This window comes from Mauremys mutica, chromosome 5 (genome assembly GCF_020497125.1).
Source record: "Mauremys mutica isolate MM-2020 ecotype Southern chromosome 5, ASM2049712v1, whole genome shotgun sequence".
In the NCBI taxonomy this organism is placed as follows: domain Eukaryota; kingdom Metazoa; phylum Chordata; order Testudines; family Geoemydidae; genus Mauremys; species Mauremys mutica.
In genome coordinates, this window is record NC_059076.1 from 140,176,374 (window position 1) to 140,198,496 (window position 22,123).

At 47.8% G+C, this 22,123-nt stretch overlaps 1 protein-coding gene across 7 annotated transcripts in view; it reads right to left on the reverse strand.

Moving 5' to 3' along the window:
- The window catches only part of DYSF (dysferlin), a 288,276-nt gene that overhangs the window by 71,609 nt on the left and 194,544 nt on the right, over positions 1 to 22,123 (reverse strand). For 5 of the 7 annotated variants that reach the window (XM_045018205.1, XM_045018204.1, XM_045018209.1 and 2 more), the window contains exon 40: positions 9,068 to 9,130. The exons of the other annotated variants lie outside the window; for them this stretch is intronic. In XM_045018205.1, the coding sequence (XP_044874140.1) occupies positions 9,068 to 9,130 (63 nt within the window). The remainder of the gene's footprint in view (positions 1 to 9,067; positions 9,131 to 22,123) is intronic. 7 annotated transcript variants of the gene reach the window in all.

Here is a 22,123-nt window from a genome sequence, read left to right on the forward strand (position 1 = left end):
CATTGCTAATAAGTAAACAGTACCGTTAAAGAGAGAAAACTCAGTTGTGTTAGGGCTCAGTAGGGCCAGGCCAGGAGAAGTTGTGGCTTGCTTTTAAATGAATCATCCGCGCAGGCAATTCTTTAACTGCTCTGTGTGAAATCTCACTCACCCACCCAAAAAGCTCCCGTTCACTGTTAAAAGCAGCATCACACACAGCCCTCACCCTCAAGCATCATGCAGCAGAGAAAAATGTCAGGGCAGGAGGTTACAGCCATTGCTGGGACAGGGCCTGGAGTTACACCAGTGATGAATCTGGCCCATGGACCAGACCCCTGATCCCAGACGATTCCCACAGTTCCCATCGGAGCAGCGAAGGGGCAGCCAGAAGACGGGCAGCAGCCTATCACCTGTTCCCGTCGGTTTCCCTTCTGGCCGATCATGCACCGCACACAACACAAGTGTATTGGGGCCTGTAACAGGGTGTCTGGCACCTGCTCCCTCCAGGTGTCTATGAAGGGAAGTGTCCCTTTTTATAGCCCTGCCCCCTTATCCCAGAATTCCTTGCTGTCCCACCCTCCATTCTAGGCTGCAGTCATTATAGGCCTATGATGGATCGGGGCTTGTTCTTAAAGGGCCAGCACTCTGTTACAGGGTCATTCCTCCCGTTCTCATATCACGTTGGTGGATCCTTTAGGAAAATGAAGCAATGCGAGTGCTGTACATGCAGCAACACACACCGGCAGCATGGACGTGAGGGTGCAGAATTAAAGAGGGGGAATATCCTGCTCATCCATCTTCAGGCAATGAAAAAAAGTGTGGCGGGAGGGTGGGAGTTGTGATGTTATTCTTATTCCATATTCTTTATGGAAATATGCTTATGATATGGATATGACATAACTGAGATGTACCTCACCCGAGACGGCTCATGTAAGATATCATTGGAAAGGTTATGGTTTACCAAATGTGATTATCCCATTTGTAGGCCTGTATCATTTCTGTCTCTGAAGTTAGCAATATTGACCATGTATCTGTATTTCAAATGTGCTGCTTTGGGTGTCACCCCCAACTAGCCCTTCAGATACAACAGTGAAAAAGCCAGACAGGGCTGATGGCCCATTAGGAAGAAACAACAAGACTGTGAAGATACTAATCTCTCTCCTTCCTGATATAGGTGCCAACTTCCCCTGTGTGCTCGACCCGCCCTCTTCCCCTGGCCCCGCCTCCTCCCGTGAGCGTGCCACGTTCCTGCGCCTCCTCCCACATCCCGGAGTGGCTAACGCTGCCAAACAGCTGTTTGGTGGCGGCCGGGCGGGAAGCGCTGGGAGGGAGGCGGAGGAGCACGGACGCAGCGCGCTCAACGGGGGGGCACCCCCGGAGCACCCATGGAGTTGGTGCCTATGCTTCCTGAGAGTCCTCCAGGGACTAGCTGTGACACAACTAGGTCAGGTAGTCCTGCCACCTGGCACTAAACACTATCTTGGACTTCTAGTAATTTTTCCACTCACAGGATGGGGAGGTCAAGTTTGGGAAATAAAAGGCTTCCCGCCTTATGTAAATTCTATTTAAGGCTGTGCGGGAAGGCTTTCCAGACTCTCCTCCATGGCCTACTCATGCTGAAAGAACCTGGAGGGACAAAAGAGACTAACCTGAAGGGAAAGGCAGGGGTGAGTCCAGACTGAGACAGGGGTTCAGTCTGTAAGAATAAATAACTGGAACCCTAAGCTACAGAAACTCTGCATCCGGCCTAATTCAACATTGAGGGTGAGAAATTACATTGTGTAACCTGTTTCTTTAGTGAATCACGCTTAGTTTGCATGTTTTGTTTTATTGCTCAGCAATCTGCTTTGTTCTGTTTGCTACCCCTTTAGCCACTTAAAATCTGCCTTTTATAGTTAATGACATTTGTTTGTTTATTATTACACCCCGTTTCTGTAATTTCTAACTGGGGGGTGGGGCAAGCCGTTGTGCATATTTTCCTCCACATTGAGGGAGGGGGCAAATTCATGAGTTTGCACGCTGCAGATTTTCCCGTACAGCACAAAACAATATCGCTTTGGGTCTGCACTCCACGGGAGGTGGGCACCTGAGTGCCGGGGCAAGTCCCTGAAGCCGAGTCTTCCCAGAGCTGATCTCAGTGTCTGTGTCTTTCTGCAGTGGGGTGTGGCCCCGCCTGGGTGTGCGCTAGAGGAGGGTTAAGAGCCTGGCTCAGCAAGACAGGGCAAAGGGGGCCCAGGCTGGCAGAACAGGCAGGCTCAGGGGTGTCTCAGCACATCAAGTGGCATCTTGAAGGGGTGCAACCCACCACAGGAGTCTCCTTTGACCAGCCCCCAATTATTTAAGGCTAGAGCTGTGAAATGATCATCTCCAGGAATTTCAGGCAGCATTTCTTCTTCCCCACTGTGTCATTAGTTCTCCACCTTGAATTTTTTGCTTTCTTGCCCAAATTGGGACAAAATGGATATTTATTTGGATCTAAATAATGCAAACATTTGGAAACAGATGAGGGAAAGAACATAAGAACGGCCATAGTGGGTCAGACCAAAGATCAATCTAGTCCAATATCCTGTCTTCCGACAGTGGCCAGTGCCAGGTGACCCAGAGGGAATGAACAGAACAGGTCATCATCAAGTGATCCATCCCCTGTCGTCCACTCTCAGCTTCTGACAAACAGAGGCTAGGGACACCATCCCTGCCCATCCTGGATAATAGCCATTGATGGACCTGTCCTCCAGGAACTTACCTAGTTCCTTTTTTGAACCCTGTTTTGGTCTTGGCCCTCCCAACATCCTCTGGCAAGGAGTTCCACAGGTTGACCGTGCATCATGTGGAAGAAATACTTCCTTTTGTTTGTTTTAAACCTGCTACCTATTAAACTTCCTTTTGTTTGTTTAACAGCTCCTCTCCAGAAGTCAGCTAGGCCAGGGGCCCCATGTTTACAATGTGCACTGGGGGGTCAATATTGTCCTGTTCTGCCCCCCGCATTAGGGTTGCTTTGGGCTGTGATGTGTGCTTACAACCAGAAAAGTGGGAGGGGAAACCGAAGGTGAGAGCGGGAAAGTGGCTTATCTGAGGACACGCACCACGAAAGTGATAGAGCCAGAAACCGAGCCCTGATGGCCATTGCTGTGCCTGCTCCGTTGGACCACCTGGCTTTGATGGAGTTTGTGAGCCCGCACAGAAGCATAAAGCACCCAGGCTCACACATCGCAGTGACCGCTTCCATGTCATAATACGTCCCCACTGGACTGCAGTCGCCTGCTCTACAAACTGATCCAGAGCACTGGAACCTCCACAGTGTTTCCCTCCAGATTCCATTATTCCCTAGCACCGCTCTGCGTCCTCTGCCAAAGTGGCACAATGGACCGGGATGTGCACGATGCTCGAGGGAGCGACCACAGGAATGCTGAGAGGGAGGGCTGGACTGTGCTTCAGAGCGGGATATCAGCTATCAGTTTCAGCTGCAGATATTTGATCCCGACAGCTCATCCAGCTAATAGTAACAGGATAAGCCGTAAAATATGTGCTCTGATTTGGAAGTAGCAAACACAGCAAATAACCAATTATTCCAAATAGTTTACAGATTTCAACTCTTCTTTTTTTTGGCCCATGTTCTCCTCGCTAACTTGTCATTGGATGAGTTATTTGTATTTGTTACAACTAACGACACAGCTAGCCAACAAAATAAAAAGCCTTGTAATGACTTGGGGAAATAGCGTGGGATCGCTCCTTCTGCTCCAAATTATCGTGATTATTTTACATCACAGTAGCGCTTAGATGCCCCAACCAAGTTCAGCATCGCATTGCGGTAGGTGCACAGTGAGAGACGGATCTGACCCCAAACACCTAACAATCTAAACAGCCCAAGGTGGGCAGAAAGGAATCATTGTCAGGCCCATTCTACAGGGTAGGACGCAAGGCACAGAGAGACTATGGGTGTGTCTATACAACTGTCAGGAGGTGTGACTCCCGGCTCACATAGACGTACATGTGATAGTGCCTGAAAACAGCAGAGTGGACACAGCAGCACAAGCCCATCGGAGACTCTAGGAACATATTTGATCACCTAGCCTGAGCCACTACAGTCACACTGCTATTTTTAGGCACTACCTAAATACGTCTCATGGGAATCACGCTGCACAGCTGCAGTATAGATGTACCCTCAGATCAAACAGGCAGTCTGTGAAAGAGACAGGATCTGAACTCAGATCTCCTGAATCCCAATCCAGTGCCTTATCCACAAAAGCACCCTTCCTCTCAATCTGACCCCTCTGGATACATGTTCTTTACAGCTCACCTCTATATAAATCCATGGTACGCCTACATCTTGAATATTACGTGCAGATCTGGTCGCCCCATCTCAAAAAAGATATATTGGAATTGGAAAAGGTTCAGAAAAGGGCAATAAAAATGATTAGGGGTATTTAACGGCTTCCGTACAAGGAGAGATTAATAAGACTGGGACTTTTCAGCTTGGAAAAAAGACGATTAAGAGGGGATATGACCGAGGTCTATAAAATCATGTGTGGTGTGGAGAAAGTAAATAAGTGCTATTTACTCCTTCTCATAACACAAGAACTAGGGGTCACTCAATGAAATTAATAGGCAGCAGGTTTAAAACAAACAAAAGCAAGTATTTCTTCACACAACGCACAGTCAACCTGTGGAACTCTTTGCCAGAGGATATTGTGAAGGCCAAGACTATAACTGGGTTAAAAAAAGAACTCGATAAATTCATGGAGGACAGGTCTGTCAATGGCTATTAGCCAGGATGGGCAGGGATGGTGTCCCTAGCCTCTGTTTGCCAGAAGCTGGGAATGGGCGATAGGGGATGGATCACTTGATGATTCCCTGTTCTGTTCATTCCCTCTGGGGCATTTGGCACTGGCCACTGTCAGAAGACAGGATATTGGGCAAGATGGACCTTTGGTCTGACCCAGTCTAGCCACTCTTATGTTCTTATCTGTTTCCTTGAAGGCCCATTGGGCCTCATTTTTAACTCACCTACACCAGTGAAAGCTGGGATAACTCCACTGAAGTCAATAGAGCTATACCAGTTCCAAAATGGTATGAATGGAGAACCAGGCCCATTCAAGAAAACAAACAAATGCTCTTCTTTCTGAGTCCAATCCTGCAAGGTGCATGGGGGAGAATTTAAGGCACAAATGGAAACTAGAGACTTTCCGTGAGAATCGGGTACCTAGCTACCTTTTGTGCCTTTGAAATCCTTCCCCTCAGCACCCTCACTAAAATCAGCGAGAGGGAACAGAGCTCAGGATTGTCAGCACTGAAAGGAAAGTGTTGTACAGTGTATTAGGAGTGTGCGTCTGTGAATTCAGAGCCAACAGACATTTCCAATGGGATTAGAAGCCCCTGATGTTTTACACTAGATGACAATTCATAGATTGTATGGCCAAAAGGAACCACTATGATCATCTGGCCTGACCTCCTGCATAGCACAGCCCAGAGAATTTCACCGAGTGATTCCTGCATCCAGCCCATCACTTCGGTTTGCATCTTCCTTAGTGGGGGAAATTCACCGCTGCACAGCACAGATGAGCACACGGACTCTCCAGCAATCAAGTCCTATTCTGAGGGGTGCACAGGCTCCCAGCACAGCTGGTGTGAGGACTCATAAACAGCAAGCATTGAGATAACAGTGGTCAAAAGCTACTGGGTTGTAAAATTTGCTACTTTCTCTGCTAGTTAGTTGCAAAACTGATCCAGTCAGCGAACAGAAGCAGTAGCACAATAACTAGCCAAAAGAGCACAAGTTGCAAGAGTTTAAGGTCTTTGGGGCAGAAACTGTGTCTACCAACAAGGTCTGTACAGTCCCTTGTACAATGATGTCTCAGTCATGGTTGGGGTGTTTCTGGGCACTGTCGCAACACTAATAATAATTGAAAATAATAATAATTACAGGAATATCTGCAATGAACACTTACAGATGTCAGAGTATTCAGTGGCAACATTTACATATAGCTGCAAACAACAAACACTCTGAGAATTTCACCAGGGAAATGTTGGAATATTGGAGTTTCCTGAGGGATGGGGATTATCATTATGGAGGCGCTAGTTGCCACTCAGTAGTGATGGTTGAATTAAGCTGTGCACTACCTAAAGGCTGAATCCCTGCTTTATGTACAAAAAATACAGAATATCCAGCCCCTAAACATCCAGCACTTATCTTTGAATACATAATTAATGTTCTGAGACATTACAAATAAATCTGTTAACTAGTTTAGCAAATACAATTTTAAAATGGGTCCTTAATAAATTTTGCATCTTCCCTTTGTCCCAAATTATCTTAATGACTGAATAACAAAGATTCTTCAAACTTTCCGTGTAGTTAAAATTCACTGGAATCTTATGCATGCACACAGTATGCTTGAAGAAAATAAATTGTAATTAAGCTAAATTACTACTGATTGTTGTACGTAATTGTTATGCTTTATACAGCCTACGGATGGGACCAAGTCCACGGCTCGTGGAACTCTTAAATGGACCCATTGAGACATCACTTTTCCTCTACAACTAATCTGCATGCAACAGTTCGATTGGCTGCAGTATATTAGGGGTAGGCAGGAGATAGGGACACAGCTGTCAAGTGTTCTGATTGGTAGATTACTTGATCTAGCCCATCACTGCATTGTGAATGTTCCATAGCCCCATGCTAGCTTGGGCATCTGTATCGGAAAGGCGCCGCTGCAGGGAGAACAGAAGAACAATGTACCAAGAGTTATGGTGGATTCTCCAGCACTGACAATTTTTTCTTCCCAAAAGCTCTGCTCCAGGAATTAATTTGTGGCAGGTCTCTGGCCTGTGCTATACAGGAGGTCCAACTAGATGATCAGAATGGACTTGGGATCTATGAGTCTGTTAACTCGAGGTAAAAACGCCATGTGGACATGCCCTAAGATGTGGGTACACTAGTCTTAAACCTTGGATTGCCACTGGTGGCATACCCACAGCCTCCTGTCTCATCTTGTCTCACTGTCCTCCAGGGCCACATGGCCAAATCCAATCCCAGTGAGATCCAGTGGGACCCTGTGGACTTCAGAGGCATTGCATGTGTGGAATTTTTGGCCATAAAAGTTTTTCCAAATATTTAACCTACATTTTTGCAGCTGCAGCCTCTACGCCCCATTCCTAAGCAACAAAAGGTCCTGTTTTCGTGCAAAGATCCTTAGCAATAAAGAACAAGGAGACAAGGAGGGTCAAATGCATGGGGTGTCAGCAGTGCGGCTCGGAAAACAGAATGGGTTCCAAGGTTTTCCCCGAGAAGCATCAGCAGGTCTTTAGATCGTGAGGTTTATTATATTTAATCACATTCTTGTAGGTTCCAGCACAGGGCACTGGAATCAGTTTATTGCAGCCTAATATTCTGTGGCTTTTATTTTAAATTAATGACTTGCAGCTTTTTTTTTCTTTTCAAAATTTTACTTGAACTAAAACGAAAACATATTCACCTAAATTAAACGTGGGAGGGAAAAGGCTATTTATGGACCTTTGTTTCCATATGCTAAATCCCAGCAAAGCCACCCATTCTCCTTTCTGCATGGAGAAAGGAAACCACTTTGGGGAAAAGACACATTTTCCGGGCATAAAAAATATATTGGGTTTTAAAGGTAACTGTGTTCATTCAACAGGACAGATGGGTCTGTGTAAAGAAGCTGTGAACACAATGTACATGGCACATTGTACCATATCTGTATACTTGCCACTGCAGGGATTTCCCTTGCAAAAAGCTGCAGCAGCTACAAGAACCTACAGTGAAACAAATGTAACCTACGCCATCAACTACCTGTTCAGTACAGTCTGTGGAAGCCCATCTCGGTCTCTTTTAGCAGGAGAATTTCAACCTAGCCTTACCAAATCCAAGGGGATTTATTGTGCCTAATCCCAGAGAAACACAAAGTTTAGATACAGACTCAGATCTGAATGTCTTCAAAGGCTTTGGCTCTGGGACTGGGTTCGGCCCTTCTTTGTTGTACACCTGAACAAATATCGAATCAGGTGAGGGCAGTGTTGGTGGGGAGGAATTAATTGGATCTATTCCAATTAGGGAAATGGAAAGCAATGCAGCTAAATTCTGACTTCAGGGGTGCATGGGCAGCTCCTGTTGACTTCAATAGGAGCAGAAATTGTCCTATAGTTTATGGGTCAAATTCAACCCTGGTCTAAGCAGCTGGAATTTTGTCCTGACATAGAACCCACTGCAGGTCTACAAAGCCTCACCTTGTGGCTATCGACACAGAGCAAGGGACACAATTTTATCACCCTGTCTGGCAACAGAAACTACCCAAACTTTTAATTTTGCAAAAAAATCAAGGTGGGAACAAGATATTCCACTTTGTTACAAATGGGCGAGAGGCAGAATGATTTTACACCAACCGGGGGTCCTCCCTCCATACAGCTCTAGCCTTCAGAGCACTCCTCTAGACCCGGGGAACCAAGATTGCCCTGAAAACCCATCTTTGAAGCTGCTGCCTTCAAAGTACTTAGGCTGAAAATCACTCCAGTGCAGAGGACTAGCGCCACTTGTCTCTACAGGGCTCATATCTCACTTAAGACCAATGTTGAGGGCTTAAATGATGCCTAGTTCTCATGCTAGTCCCCTGAACAGGGACGGGTTTCAGCCTGAATACGTTTATCAGCTCTTCCCACAAATGATGAGAAAACATACCACTCTGACAAATGAACTGGGTAAATAAGATCTAAAGCATCACCAACTGCCATGCAAGATCTGGATAATAGTCATCTAATCCCATATCTTGGACTCAAGCCCATATCCTTTCTTCTTCACCAGCCTAACCCTCCAAACCAGGCATAGCTGGGCACTTACGATCAGAATAGGAGGGAGGATATTTTCTGGTCTTCCTCCCTAACCCCACCTCATTTTCTTTGACTTTAAGGGAAATGATTGACCACAGACAAACATACCAACAAACCATCACTTTTCTAGAAGATCAGAGGAACCTTTTACCAAAAGCCCTGATCCAATTTTTGGAGATTTTTTTAAAAACTGATCGTCTTTATGAAAACCAGGCAACCCACTTAAGTAAGTTAGAAATGAAGCAATACATACATGGAGATCGGCCTGAGAAGCTGGCATGTTAATTAGAGCGGAGCTGGTCATGCCCTCTGCAAGCTACAAATTAAAATGATTGGTTAGCAACGGCGTTAGGAAAACACAGTTCAACGTACAATGACAAAAGCAAATTTTAGAACAAAATTAAGGAATCAAAACAATGCAAAAGCCTTCAGAATAACAGAGCCACATTCTCCCAATACTGGACTCTTCCAGCATGAGGGGAGGATATGGGTCATGACCTGTAATCATTTCCATAGCTTTTTTTAGGAGAAGCTAAAATGTTCAGGAAAATCTAAATCTGAGAAAAACGGAAGGGTTTGGGGGGTTGGGCAGTGTTAAGTGAATTTAGTGGGGAAAAGAGACAGATTGACAGCCCTGGAGACAAAGTTTCCACCCATGGATCAGGGACAGCATAGACAATTGCAGGCCAAGTGTCCCCAGGGTTGCTTTACCAATGTGCCTTCCTTGTCTTCACTAAGAAAATCAGAGCACAGGCCAGAGGAGCGTGATGACACCATGTCAAACACAACTTTGCTGTCAGGGTGGAGGGGGACTGGTCAGGTCTCCGGTCACCACCAGGGTTCCAGAGGACTGGTCTCTTCTCCTGACCAGCTGACACAGGGCTCAGTTCCTGTCTATGCTGAGAGCTGAGTCGTGCTCTAATGTCACCTAAATTTCTAGCACAGATGAGGCTTGAGTGTGAGGGACGAGAGTTTGGACTCCAAGGCCCAGTATCCTTGGCTTCTCTGCTGCGATTGGGGGCCAGTGGCAGTGGGGTTTTGTGTGACTGTCCATTGGAAACTGCACTGAGACTCCTGCTACGTAGAGGCCATGAATGAGGCTGGAAAATGTTATAAATACTTTCTCACACATAAAGTAAGATGGCAGCTCACCCTGTCAACACACAGAACCAGGGGGGTGGGAACAATTTTTATAGTGCAAGTGCTGAGAGCCATTGAACTAACTGTAAATCCTGTATATGATGGAATCTGCTTCAAGTCAGGGAGTGCGGCAGCACCCCCCAGCACTCCTAGTTCCAGCACGTATGCACAGAACCTGAAATGCAATGAGCTACATTCACTGCTGAGGCCAATGGTGTCAGCAGGAATGAATCTGGCCCAATGTGTTTTAGCACAGGCGATTAGGAAACTCATGAGCCAGATCTGTTCTAAACAAGCGCTGAACGGAGCTGTTTGTCCTTGGCCAACAAACAGCTGTCTGGTTGGTTGTTAGATTGTCTCTTCACCACAGCTAATGCAGCAGGCTGAAACTGGACCAACATCTCAAAAGGAGGAAATGTCTGAACTGCACATTTCTTTTGGAGGTGAGAAATGGAGGGACAAGCAATGGGAGGTGCTCACCAAGAGACAATGTACTGAGGTGAACATCAAGCTGAACTTGACAAATTTCAACTCAGTTACATATTGTTGCCAATGGCCCCTCACCGTCCGTGGAGTGAAGCATCCAGGGTGCTACAAAGGGGGGCAGATTGTAATAGCCTCCCACAATGTGTCACAGTTGATTCTAGAGCCAGGCTCTAGGGTGGAATCCCACTATCTAGGCTCAAGCCACAAAGTTGGGATCCAAACCCAGGCTTCCAGAGTGTCTGGAGCTGTTCAGGATCCAGGGGTCGGACACAAAGAGGGAGCCCATCCCCCAGTTCTCGACTGGAAAATCACCAATGCTGTGAGCAGGGACTCAGATTTGGGTTTTGACTTCAGCCCATCCCCCATGAGTACCCTGAAGGTTTATGGCAGATTAAATTCAGACTGAGAGCCTTGTGATCTGTTACCCATCAGCTCCACCGGGAGAGCCAAGATTCTCCTTCCCACCTGGCTGGGCTGGTGGTCGGAGCGCGTCTCAGCTGAAAAGCACCACGGGGCTCAGATTTCCAAATGTGCTCGGTGCCCACACTGGGGGGACAGATTTCAGCTCCCATTGAGGGACCTAGGTGACTTTTAAAAGAGCCTACTGAGAACGAGAGCTGCCGGGGGCTGGAAATCAGGCTGCTCTACCAGGTGTCTAAATGGGCGCTGGGCTCTTCTGGAAAACCTGGCTGACAAATATGGGTGAGTCCTCGCCAAAGTTCGGGCCCATGGGCGTCTGGCAGAAGGGTTTAGTGTAACTGGGTGCCAAGGTGGCTTTCAGGAACCCTACAGGGGAGCCTGGGTGGAGTAGGGTACCCGTCTTGTGGGTCTCAGGCAGTTTATTTCTTGCTCTACGTTATTAACCACGACATTTCTAATGCATTATGTACACGGTAACAATGGGCACATTCCGCACACATTTTTTAAAAAAAACAAACTGATTGTCCCAACCCTGCTAGAGAGAAGGGTGCACCTCAGCTCGGCGGCATCAGGGGCTGTTTTTTAAAACAAAGACAACAATGCGATCCTGTTCCCGAATTACATTCATCTGATGTGCAAGGAACCAAAACCAGACTTGGCAAGAAGGGGAGCAAACGGCTTAGAGACATGCCGAGGAATACACAATGCTCTCGAGACGAGGAGAAAAATAACCCTTTCCCTCGCTTCAGCCACAATCAGACAATCAGTACAGAGCAATGCTGGCATCCACTCCCCTCCACACGTGTGTGCAAGCGTGAGGCAGACGGGGAGTCCATACATGGCTGGGTAAATTTCCATTTGCCAAAGACAAGACAGAAAAATGCCCGAAGCAGTTTGGGACCAACTACAGAAAGGTTTCATTTTCTATTCAATTCTATAGGACTAGAATTGCTTCCATAGTCCTTTATTTGTTTCTCACACATTAAATTCCACAGGACTTTTGCATAACAGGGTCAATTTTCATGGGCTTTTTGGGGTGAGAATGGAAAGGTTGGTTGACTGCCAGGAGATTTTTATTATTATTTTCTGGGAGTATTGCTGGGCTCCTGGATTGGGGGCGATTTCAGTGAAATGTATTTTTTTATTTGATTTGATTTATTACCAGCAGCTGCGGCTCCAGGCACCAGCGCTCCAAGCACGTGCCTGGGGCAGCAAGCCGCGGGGGCGCCCTGCCGGTCCCTGCGAGGGCGGCAGTCAGGCTGCCTTCGGCGGCATGCCTGTGGGAGGTTCGCCGGTCCCGTGGATTCGGCGGCAATTCAGCGGCGGGTACGCCGAATCCGCAGGACCGGCAGACCTCCCACAGGCAAGCCGCCGAAAGCAGCCTGCCTGCCGTGCTTGGGGTGGCTAAAAAGGTAAAGCCGCCCCTGATTACCAGATCCAGTCTTTTACAACAGAAACCCTTGTTTTACAACTTACCATAGATAGAAATGAACGTAGTATATACACAAATACAAACTATAAATTCGCCTATGGGAGTCCCTAAAGCTGAACGGATGAGACCTTTCATTATCTCATGTTTAGGTCCAAATTTCTGTTTTTCTTACATTTAGCTGCGTAACATGTTCATGAGTTGTCCTATCAAAACTCTACACAATATTACGCTTTTCTCCTTTCTCCTCCTATTTTCTTTGTTTTAATATCTTAATTTTGAGTTTCACTGTTGTTGAGGGGGTTCTCTCTCCAGTAGTATTCAAAGAATGTTCTCAAATGATCTGATTTGGTGACAGCGATTCCTCCAGCAAACTCCAAAAAGTTCCACCAGATTTCTCAGTACAGGAGTTAGCTTTTTTCTTTCTCCTTTGTAAAACTCTGACTTGATGAGTTAATTTTTCTAGTGCCAGAATTTCCCACACTTTTTGATACCAGTCAATAAATTTAGGGGAGTCACTCCTCTTCCACCATCTTTCTATGGCAGTTCTAGCAGCAACCAGGAGACGAGTGATCAATTCTTTAAGGCTTTTATAAGATGCAGAGTTTTTAGGACAATTTAACAAAAACACTAAGGGGTTATCTGACAGCTGACACCATTATCTCCTGTATGGAGTTTCCAACAGCTCTCCAAAATGTCTTAATTTGGGGGCAGGCCCACCATATATGCCCCTATTTCAGCACATCATTTTGCCCACCCCTGTATCATACATTTCTTTAACTTTAAGGGGAGTTAGGTGCCTTTGATAAAGAATTCTAATGTAATTTTCTTTTATTAACCTGTTTATTGAGGTGGACAGACAATCGCTCCATATGTTCTCCCATTCTTCAATTTTGGTGTCTATCCATACCTCAGCTTTCCATCTTTTCATGAACATAGTTATTTCCTGTGGGTAACAGTGACTACTTTGTTAGGCACGGAGATAAGCCTTTGTGTTTCATGGATGTAGTGAGCAGTTTCTCAAATGCTATCAATTTTCAGCCTAGGTTTGCCTTTTTGTGGGGAGTGGGATGAAAAAAGTCTCAACAGTATTGATAACGGCTGGAATGTTGATATCTTTTGCGAGGTGTCGTTCAACGGAGCATGTTTTTGATTCTTGTAAGACGTGCCTAGAGCACTGGCAAGTACTTTTTTCCTTTGCTGGATGTATAAAATTAAAATGAATAAATAAATGGTTTAATGTCTTTTTACATATATATAAAAATTTAAACTTTAAGCTACTCCCTGCTCAGGGTTCTTTGAGGCACTCCATAGTCTCTACGTATGGCTTCGAGAGCCTGACAGATCTTTGGGGCCAGAATCATCTTAATTTGTGAACCTTGCGCAAACAGTCAGTACTAAAATAATAACAGTAATTGTCCCGCCAGTTGTTTTGTTCTTGATTAAAATAGACATTCAGGAGCAATAAACAAAGAGGTAAAGACACAGGAATGGAAAATGTTAGAAAAGCACGAAAGATTTACTTTTACAACTCCCAAAGCAAAAGCAAAAGTGTTGGTGCTCTGTGGATATTGAGCTCATATCGAGCTCTTTGGATGTCAAAGTGCTTTACAGAGGACGGCAAATATCATCACCGCTATTTTACAAGTGGAGAAACCTATAGCATTGAGAGGTGAAGTGATTTGCCCATGGTTACTGGCAGAGCCAGGACAAGAATCCAGCTCCCTCATCAGACAGGCCAAAGTCCTATATACCAGCCTATATAACGCCTATACAGACAGTATCCGTGGAATATGGGCATGTGCTATGTACAGTCCATCATTCCCACAGCCTCATAGACAGGGAAGTTGTTGGGTTAAAAAAAAAGATGAAAGAAAAACAACTTTTGATTGGTATGTTTTGGGCACTTTGGGTACATCCAGACTACCTGCCGAATCGGCGGGTAGCGATCGGTTTTGCGGGGATCGATATATCGCGTCTCATCTAGATGCAATATATCGATCCCCGAATGCGCTCCCGTCGACTCTGGAACTCCACCGGAGTGAGTGGCAGTAGCGGAGTCAACGGGGGAGCCGCGGACGTCGATCCCGAGCGGTGAAGACGGGAGGTAAGTCGGGATAAGATACTTCGACTTCAGCTACGGTATTCCCGTAGCTGAAGTTGCGTATCTTACCTCGACACTGCCCCCCAGTGTGGACCAGGCCTTTGTGCCAAATTCTCATAGATTCAAGGCCAGAAAGGACCATAACCAGATCTAACCTGACCTCCTGTATAGCCCAGGCCATCAGCGATGCATTAACCCGGCCACACAGCTGTCTAGACAAGGATTTAAAGGTTAACACATTTTGACTACCTCCTTCTAAAAGTCTAACGTACACAAAGCACATTCCCTTTAATGCTGCTAAGCTGGTCATGTTAAGCACATGCTAAGCTGGACAAGGCCCTTGCAGTGCACATGTGATCAACTGCATGTGAAATCTTAGAATCCAATGATGAAAATCTGGCCCATGGAACCTAGAGATGAGTTGAGGCTGGAGAACTACTCAGAAAGGAGTAACCACCCAGCTCCAACATCATGTGGCACCAGCCATCATCCCAGGTGCCTCGCAATCAAAGTTCAGACAAGGGCGCAGCTCTAGTAGCACTGAAAGACGACCTCATGGCCACGGACACAGGTAAGATCTCCAGGCTTACACTGCCGGATCTCGCCGCAGCCTTTGACAGACCAGACCACATGGTACTGCTAACCTGCCTGACATGACATAGCAGGAGCAGGTGGCCCTGCACTGCAGGGGCTCCAGTCATCCCTCTCTAGCAGAACTCAGAGTGGTGATGAGCAAGTTCTCCTCCTCTTCAAAGGCCTGGGACCTGCTGGGCCATATCTACATGAGACCTCTGGGAGAGGGAGTGAGACGACCCCTCCTCCCCCAGGTTTAGCAGCTGATGAAACTCAACTATGCACCTCACTCTCACTCACTGCCACTGCTAACAGGTCCAAGTGTCTACAGGAAATTAACTCTTGGATTAAGAGCAGCTGGCTCAAGCTGAACCCAGGCAAGACTCAAGTGATGCTGCTCAGTCAGGGGAAATGCTCAGAAGAGCTGGCGAAGACATTGTCTCCACCTTCCATCAAAGGCTTCCAACCCCCATTTGTTAAAAAGTTGCGAAGCCTCGGGGCTATGTTGGACACCTCGTTAAGCCCAGATGATCAAGAAGCATCAGTTTCCAAAAAATGCCTTCTTTCACCTCCAGTTCACCTGGAAATGTCATCCCTTCCCCCCGGCCAAGGACCTGGCCCCAGTGATCCCTGTGTTTGTCAGCTCCAGACTGCATTACTGTAACTACCCGTGTCTGAAGCTGCAGGTGAAAATGATGCCCAGGCTCCAGCTGGTACAGAATGCAATGCCCACCTTCTCCGTGGCTCAGGCTACGTAAACACATCAGACCCACCCTCAAGTCCCTCCCAGTCAGCTTCCAATGCTGGATTAAGGCCTTGGTCCTAATTTTCAAAGCAATTAAAAGATCAAGTCCCAGCCACACCAAAGACTGAATTTCGATCTATGAGGCTCCATGACAGCTGCGCTCCTCTGGGCCAGGGCAGAGCACACAGCTCTGAACGAAACACTGGAGTGCTAGGGGCAAAGCGCTCCCTGTCGAAGGGATCCAGCCACAGGACAATCGCCCACAGGAGGTCAGGCGAATCCAGGGCCTGACCATAGCTAGGAAACATTGGAAAGATTTCATCTTTGAAAAAGACTTTCCACCATCATTGACATGCACAATCTGAACACCCCCCTTTTATTCCCAGCTCCCCCCTAAAAATCCCTACCCCAAGCAGAGTTCTGACCCCCAAAAGGGAGAAGAGCTGGAGACTCCAGGAAGGGGGACTTGGTTATTGCTATTGATTTTACATGGAAGCAGCTTGAATGCTATGGCAATGGGTGGCAGGATTGTACCCTAGGTACTAGACCGGGAACACTCCAAAGTCTGGAGGGTGTTAGGGATGGGAGATTGAGGCTGTCTCTGATTAGCGCATGCAATGGTGAACGACAACAGGTTAAGACCAGCCACTCAAAGCTCAGGTGCATTTCAGAGCCTGTCTGCTCTGGAAGTCTTGCTAGATCAAGTTCCTGTCTGAAATTTACTAATAGACACTCTGCTCTCAGCTGGGATGGAAATAACTGTTTTCCTTTGTGGTTTCAGCATTTCCTGGTCAAATCCTGGCAAGGAATCACCCAGTTCTGCAAGGTGGGGCACTGAGAGTCCTCACTTCCCATGGAAGGCAATGGAGATGAAGGGCATACTCAGAGCTTGCAGGACTGAGTGCTTAGCTCTGCAGGAAGCTTCTGCAACGAAGCCAGAAACCATGCAAATCTCAGCTAAGCTTTGGGATTTGATGATACCAGAGGAGACACCTTCTACATTTTGCGGGGGATCCCTTCCCATGATTAGTGCAGTAATCACCTTAACCCCTCGTATCAGAAGAGCTCATGGCCTCTGCAGGAGTGGTTAAGTATTATTCTTATTTAGCCAATGGAGAAAGTGAGGCACAGAGGCTGGATTCAGAACCAAACTTTCTCTGGGTTTTGATCCAGGATTCACATGTGAGCTGCTGCATTCAAACCTGGACCTCAAACTCCTCCAACGTTGGAGGGGTTCAGAGCTGGGGTTCAGACCCCTTGCTATGCTTGCACATGCGGTAGCAGCCCCCCGCAATGCTGGACGAATGCCGAGGTTTGAAGCAGTTAACTATCGATCCCTCTTTTCTCTCCCCCAACCCCCTGCCGCTCTCTGGCCCTAAATAAAATTAATGTTTGTTCTCTCCATTCCTGGCTGGAATAGCATGCTGGGGGGTGGGGGGATTGGAGGGGGGGGTGGATCTTGTGGCGCCAGTGGTGACAGGGTGCGGCAAAACAGAATAATTATTTGCCCATGACGATCCACCACATCTAAACAGGATTAATTTTTGCCATTTAAACAGTTGCGCGATGCCAGGGCATTCTGTATACACAATAGCGGAGCCTCCCAGCCCCGCTCCAAATTAGCCTAATTAGGAGCAGGCTTCAGGGTCGGCTTAGAGAAGAAACGGTCTGTAGTCTGATGTGGCGTGTCCATCTCCCAGCAGCTGTTTTAGCCTTAGCTCTCTGGAGACTTGGTAGAGATCAGCTGGAAAAAATAAACTCAGCCCAGCGATGACAGACAGATCAGGAGAGATAGTGGCTGCATAGACTCAAATTAAATAGATACACACACTCTCGGTGCGTGCCAAGGGCCTGCTTCTGCATTGCTCCAAACCTCCAATTGTCATTTACTCCACATCTTCAGCAGCATTTCCCATTCACTTGACATTCAGGGGGTTGGACTAGATACCTCCTGAGGTCCCTTCCAACCCTGATATTCTATGAGTCTATGACACTGGTGGAAACAACTGCACAAGGCACGTGGCGATGGGGAAATCAAACACGCTTCTGAAGAGGCCTCTGATGCAACCCCCGCTTACAGGGTGCAATTATTACTATTTATCGTGTCTGTGGCTCAATGGCAGGCGTAAATGGGAGCATTCAGGTATGGAGCCTGCCGCTACTGAAGTCAACAGCAAAACTCCCACGGACGTCACTGAGCAGAATGGGACCTTTGAGAGTATATCCACATGCAGCTCGAGCACACGTACCTGGGCCAGCGGGGTTCCCAGAGCACTGATGTTGGATGCCTGTCCAGAACCCTGGGTAATTATCAGCAGTGCTAGCTCACACTGCTGCTGCATCACCCCAGTACCCGAGCTAGGTAGATTCAAGCTAGCTCAGGCATGCCAGCTCGAGCGGCAGACACAGCCAGTGGCTGCAGTGGAGACATAGGCTACGTCTACACTACCCGCCGTATCGGCGGGTAGCGATCGATTTTTCAGGGATCGATATATCGCGTCTCATCTAGACGCGATATATCGATCCCCGAACGCGCTTATATCGATTCCGGAACTCCACCACCGCGAACGGTGGTGGCGGCGTCGATATGGAGAGCCCCGGAGATCGATCCCGCGCCGTGAGGATGGGTAAGTTATCGATATAAGATACTTCGACTTCAGCTACGTTATTCACGTAGCTGAAGTTGCGTATCTTATATCGATTTTTCCCCTTAGTGTAGACCAGCCCACAGCCTTAGAAGCCTGAATCGCTGATTGGTGCCTAAAGTTGTGTGTGTTTGTAGTTAACTGCACCCCCAACGCTGATGGTGACCTTTTAAAAATAAACCAGGGCTCATAGGGATCATAGAATATCAGGGTTCGAAGGGACCTCAGGAGGTCATCTAGTCCCACCCCCTGCTCAAAGCAGGACCAATCCCAACTAAATCATCCCAGCCAGGGCTTTGTCAAGCCTGACCTTAAAAGCCTCTAAGGAAGGAGATTCCACCACCTCCCTAGATAACCCATTCCAGTGCTTCACCACCCTACTAGTGAAATAGTGTTTCCTAATATCCAACCTAAACCTCCCCCACTGCAACTTGAGACCATTGCTCCTTGTTCTGTCATCTGCTACCACTGAGAACAGTCTAGCTCCATCCTCTTTGGAACCCCCTTTTCAGGTAGTCGAAAGCAGCTATCAAATCCCTATTGCCTATGTCTATCCCAAGTATATGTCTATTTATATACATATGCATGTCTAACTGCAGTTTCTGTCTCTGTCCAGCATATTGCAGACATGTGAGCATGCATGACACATAGAGCTGCACAACAAATAGCAAATATGCTTCAGGGAACAAAATCATTTTTTCAATTTAAAAAAAAATGCAGATTTTTCAATGCAAATTAAAACCCAGCATTGACATTTTTCAGTTTTCCAAACAAAATAACCAAAAAGTTTCTGAGTTTTTAGGGGTGCCCTTTGCTCCCTTTTTTTCTCCCCCTTACCCCCATTTTTCAGTAGCAACATGGTGGGAAAAGAGTGGAGAAAGCAAAAAAGAAGGATCCAGCTCTGCACACTCTAGAATATAATGAGCGTAAAATCAAGGGGCCAGAGTTCACTGTTGGCATGAGAGGAGGCTGGTCTTGTGGACCGGAACTCAGGAGATCTGGATTCAACGTCCAACTCTTCATAGACTCCCTGTGTGAGCTGGGACAAGGGACAGATCCTCAAAGGTATTTAGGCTCCTCCACTGAACTCAATGAGAGTTAAGTGCCTGAAACCTTTGAGGATCTGGGCCTTTATCCCTCCGTGCCTCAATTCCGCATCTGTAAAATGGGGACTGTAATCCTCTCTTTTCCCACTTGTCTGCCTCCCCTGTTGATACTGTCAGCTCTTCCGCAGCGAGGATGACTCTCGCAGTGTGTCTCTGCAGGGCCTACCACGGTGGGGCCATGAATTTGGTGGGGGCTCCTTTAAATATGAATAACATGGGCGACAAGTGTGTTGTCTGTGGTCAGACGGGAGAATGAGCCACCCAAGCCTCAAGGGACATTCTGCCCTCATGGGAAGATTCTTACCAACCCAAGACAAATGAAGGGGAAAAAATGGCCGATACCCCCGGACATTTCAGAGTCTGGCCCCGGACAATGACCCAGGAGGCTGCGACACTGACTCCACGCCCAGGCCCTGAGAGCGGTTCTATCGTGGCAGCAACCTGTGAGTGACGGCGCCGCCGATACTCTTGCCTCCATCCATGCTTGCTCGTGAAGTGCTGCTGGAGGCACTGGGGGTGGGCAGGGGTCTTTACGCTGGCGGTCGGGGTGAGAGCCCAACCCCCGCCGCACTAAAGACTCCAAGAAGAATTACTATGAGATGAGATTCCTCCCTTAGGAGGCCTTCATCAGTGGGGAAAGGGAGCCGAGTTCCTCTCCCTCGGCCATGCTTCCTGACCACCGCTGGGATTACGGCTGCTACCTTCTGGTGCAGCAGGGGCCGAATGGCAGCACTTAGTCACTAGTCTCAGAAGGCGGCCCCCCATGGAGAGCTCTAGAACCAGCCTGAGAGACAGGCGCATTTTGCAGGCTGCAATGAGGATAGCAACTTGCCCGGGCCACAACTCCTTAACGCTTCCCACTCCTACCCCGAGGCCGGGGTCTGTGACCCATCTAGATCTGAAAGAGGCTTGTCTGCAGCTCTGTGCCTCGCAATGGAAGGGCTGCAGAACAGAGCACTTGAGCAAATGGGCTAACAGGAACTGGCCCAGAGGCCTTGCTTAGCGTGCCGGGCAGAAACTCCCAGTACAGCTGCAGCCTTGTCTCGGTGCCTGCAAGATTCTCAGCGTGCCGCTCTAATAAAGCGCGTTTATAAGAGGAAATATTTTTTTCCCCACACAAAGGCAGCAATTGGAATAATAAACCGCCGGCAAAATAAAGTTTAGGAATTTCCATTAACAAGAGAAAGAGGGCAATTAGTGAAGTGGCTTGGATCGCCCGGGTGCGTCTGTTTGCCCAGTCTCAGAACGCCAGACTGAGGGGATGGCCAGGGAAAATGGAAGGCAGCAACTTTACAAATGGATCAAAGGAAATGCTCATGAGCCTGGGGAACTCTCTGCCACAACGTACCACTGAAGCCAAGAGATTAGCAGGACTGGACATTTGTATGGATAACAGAAATATCCAGGTAAAATAGTAGATGTTAAAAAAATAATTAACAAGTGCTTTGGAAGGGATATAAACCCTCCTGCTTCAGGGCATAGCCCAACCTCTAATTAATGGGTGGTCAGGAAGAAACCTTTTTCTGTGGGCAGGTTATTCCATTAATTGTTGGGTTTCTTGCCTCTTCCACTGAACCAGTTCCTACCAGCTACTATTGGAGACAGGATATTGAACTAGACAGACGAGTGACTGATCCAGTCTGGCAGTTCCTATATTCCTAATGCAAGGAGCTATTTGAATCTCTCCCCCAAGCTCGAACTCGACACTCTACATTATGGTTTGGAAGAGTTCTGTTTACTCCTTCCTCACCCTCTGCTATTCTCGCTCACTCCTGGGCTTCCCTGGCTCTGGCAATGCTGCTGAGGCAGAACCAGGGAATACTGGGCATCTCCCTCTGAGGCTTGTTCCTGAGCGCTCTCTGGCCCGATCTGCTAGATATGGTCATTAGCAACAACCGCTGCACGCAGCTAATCGCCTCTCCATTTCCAGATATGTCTTGCTAACAAGAGCTGGCCCTCAGACTGCCACAGCAGGATCGAGAAGCAATCACGTTTGATAGCTGTCTCGCAAACTCCCATCACCACCTCCCCTCCCCCCCATTGCAGCCTGGCACAGCTCAAGCTTGCGGCATGGTCCCCCAAACTCTGGCGGCGCTGATCCTATCGCTACTGGAATCTTGCCGCTTTGCAGCTGCCAAATCTGGGCTCAGTCCGAGAAGCTCAGCTCCCGCTGAAGTCAATGGGCAGCCAGCACCTTGCAGGGCTGGGACCTTCGGTGTCTTTAGGCTCCATGTAAATGATGCCGTTACCTCTGGGGGATTGCGGGCTGGCAGGCTCACTCACCTGCCTGGGGCAATAACCAGCCACCCCCCCGCCCCGATCAGCTCACTCTCAGTCCTTGCCTCAGGGGTCAGTTTATTGTCCAGGTGCACCGACAACAGAAAGCAATTGTCCTGCTCCCAGTACAGCTTATGGGCCTCTGGCAGTTTAGTGGTCGGCGTCTCCCCTCAGCCTGCGGATGGGTCCACAGAGCCATCCACCCACTGCCCGCAGCATGGCCTGTAGCTATAGGAGACCATTCTCCTAGTCCTCTCTGGGTCCCGGGCTCCCTAATGGGGCTGGGTCCCTCACCTGTAACCCCCTGACGCTGGTAGTCACCAGGCGCAGTCACCTGACGCTGAGTCCCAGCCCTGGCCTGCCAGGCTGCTAAGAGCAGGGTTG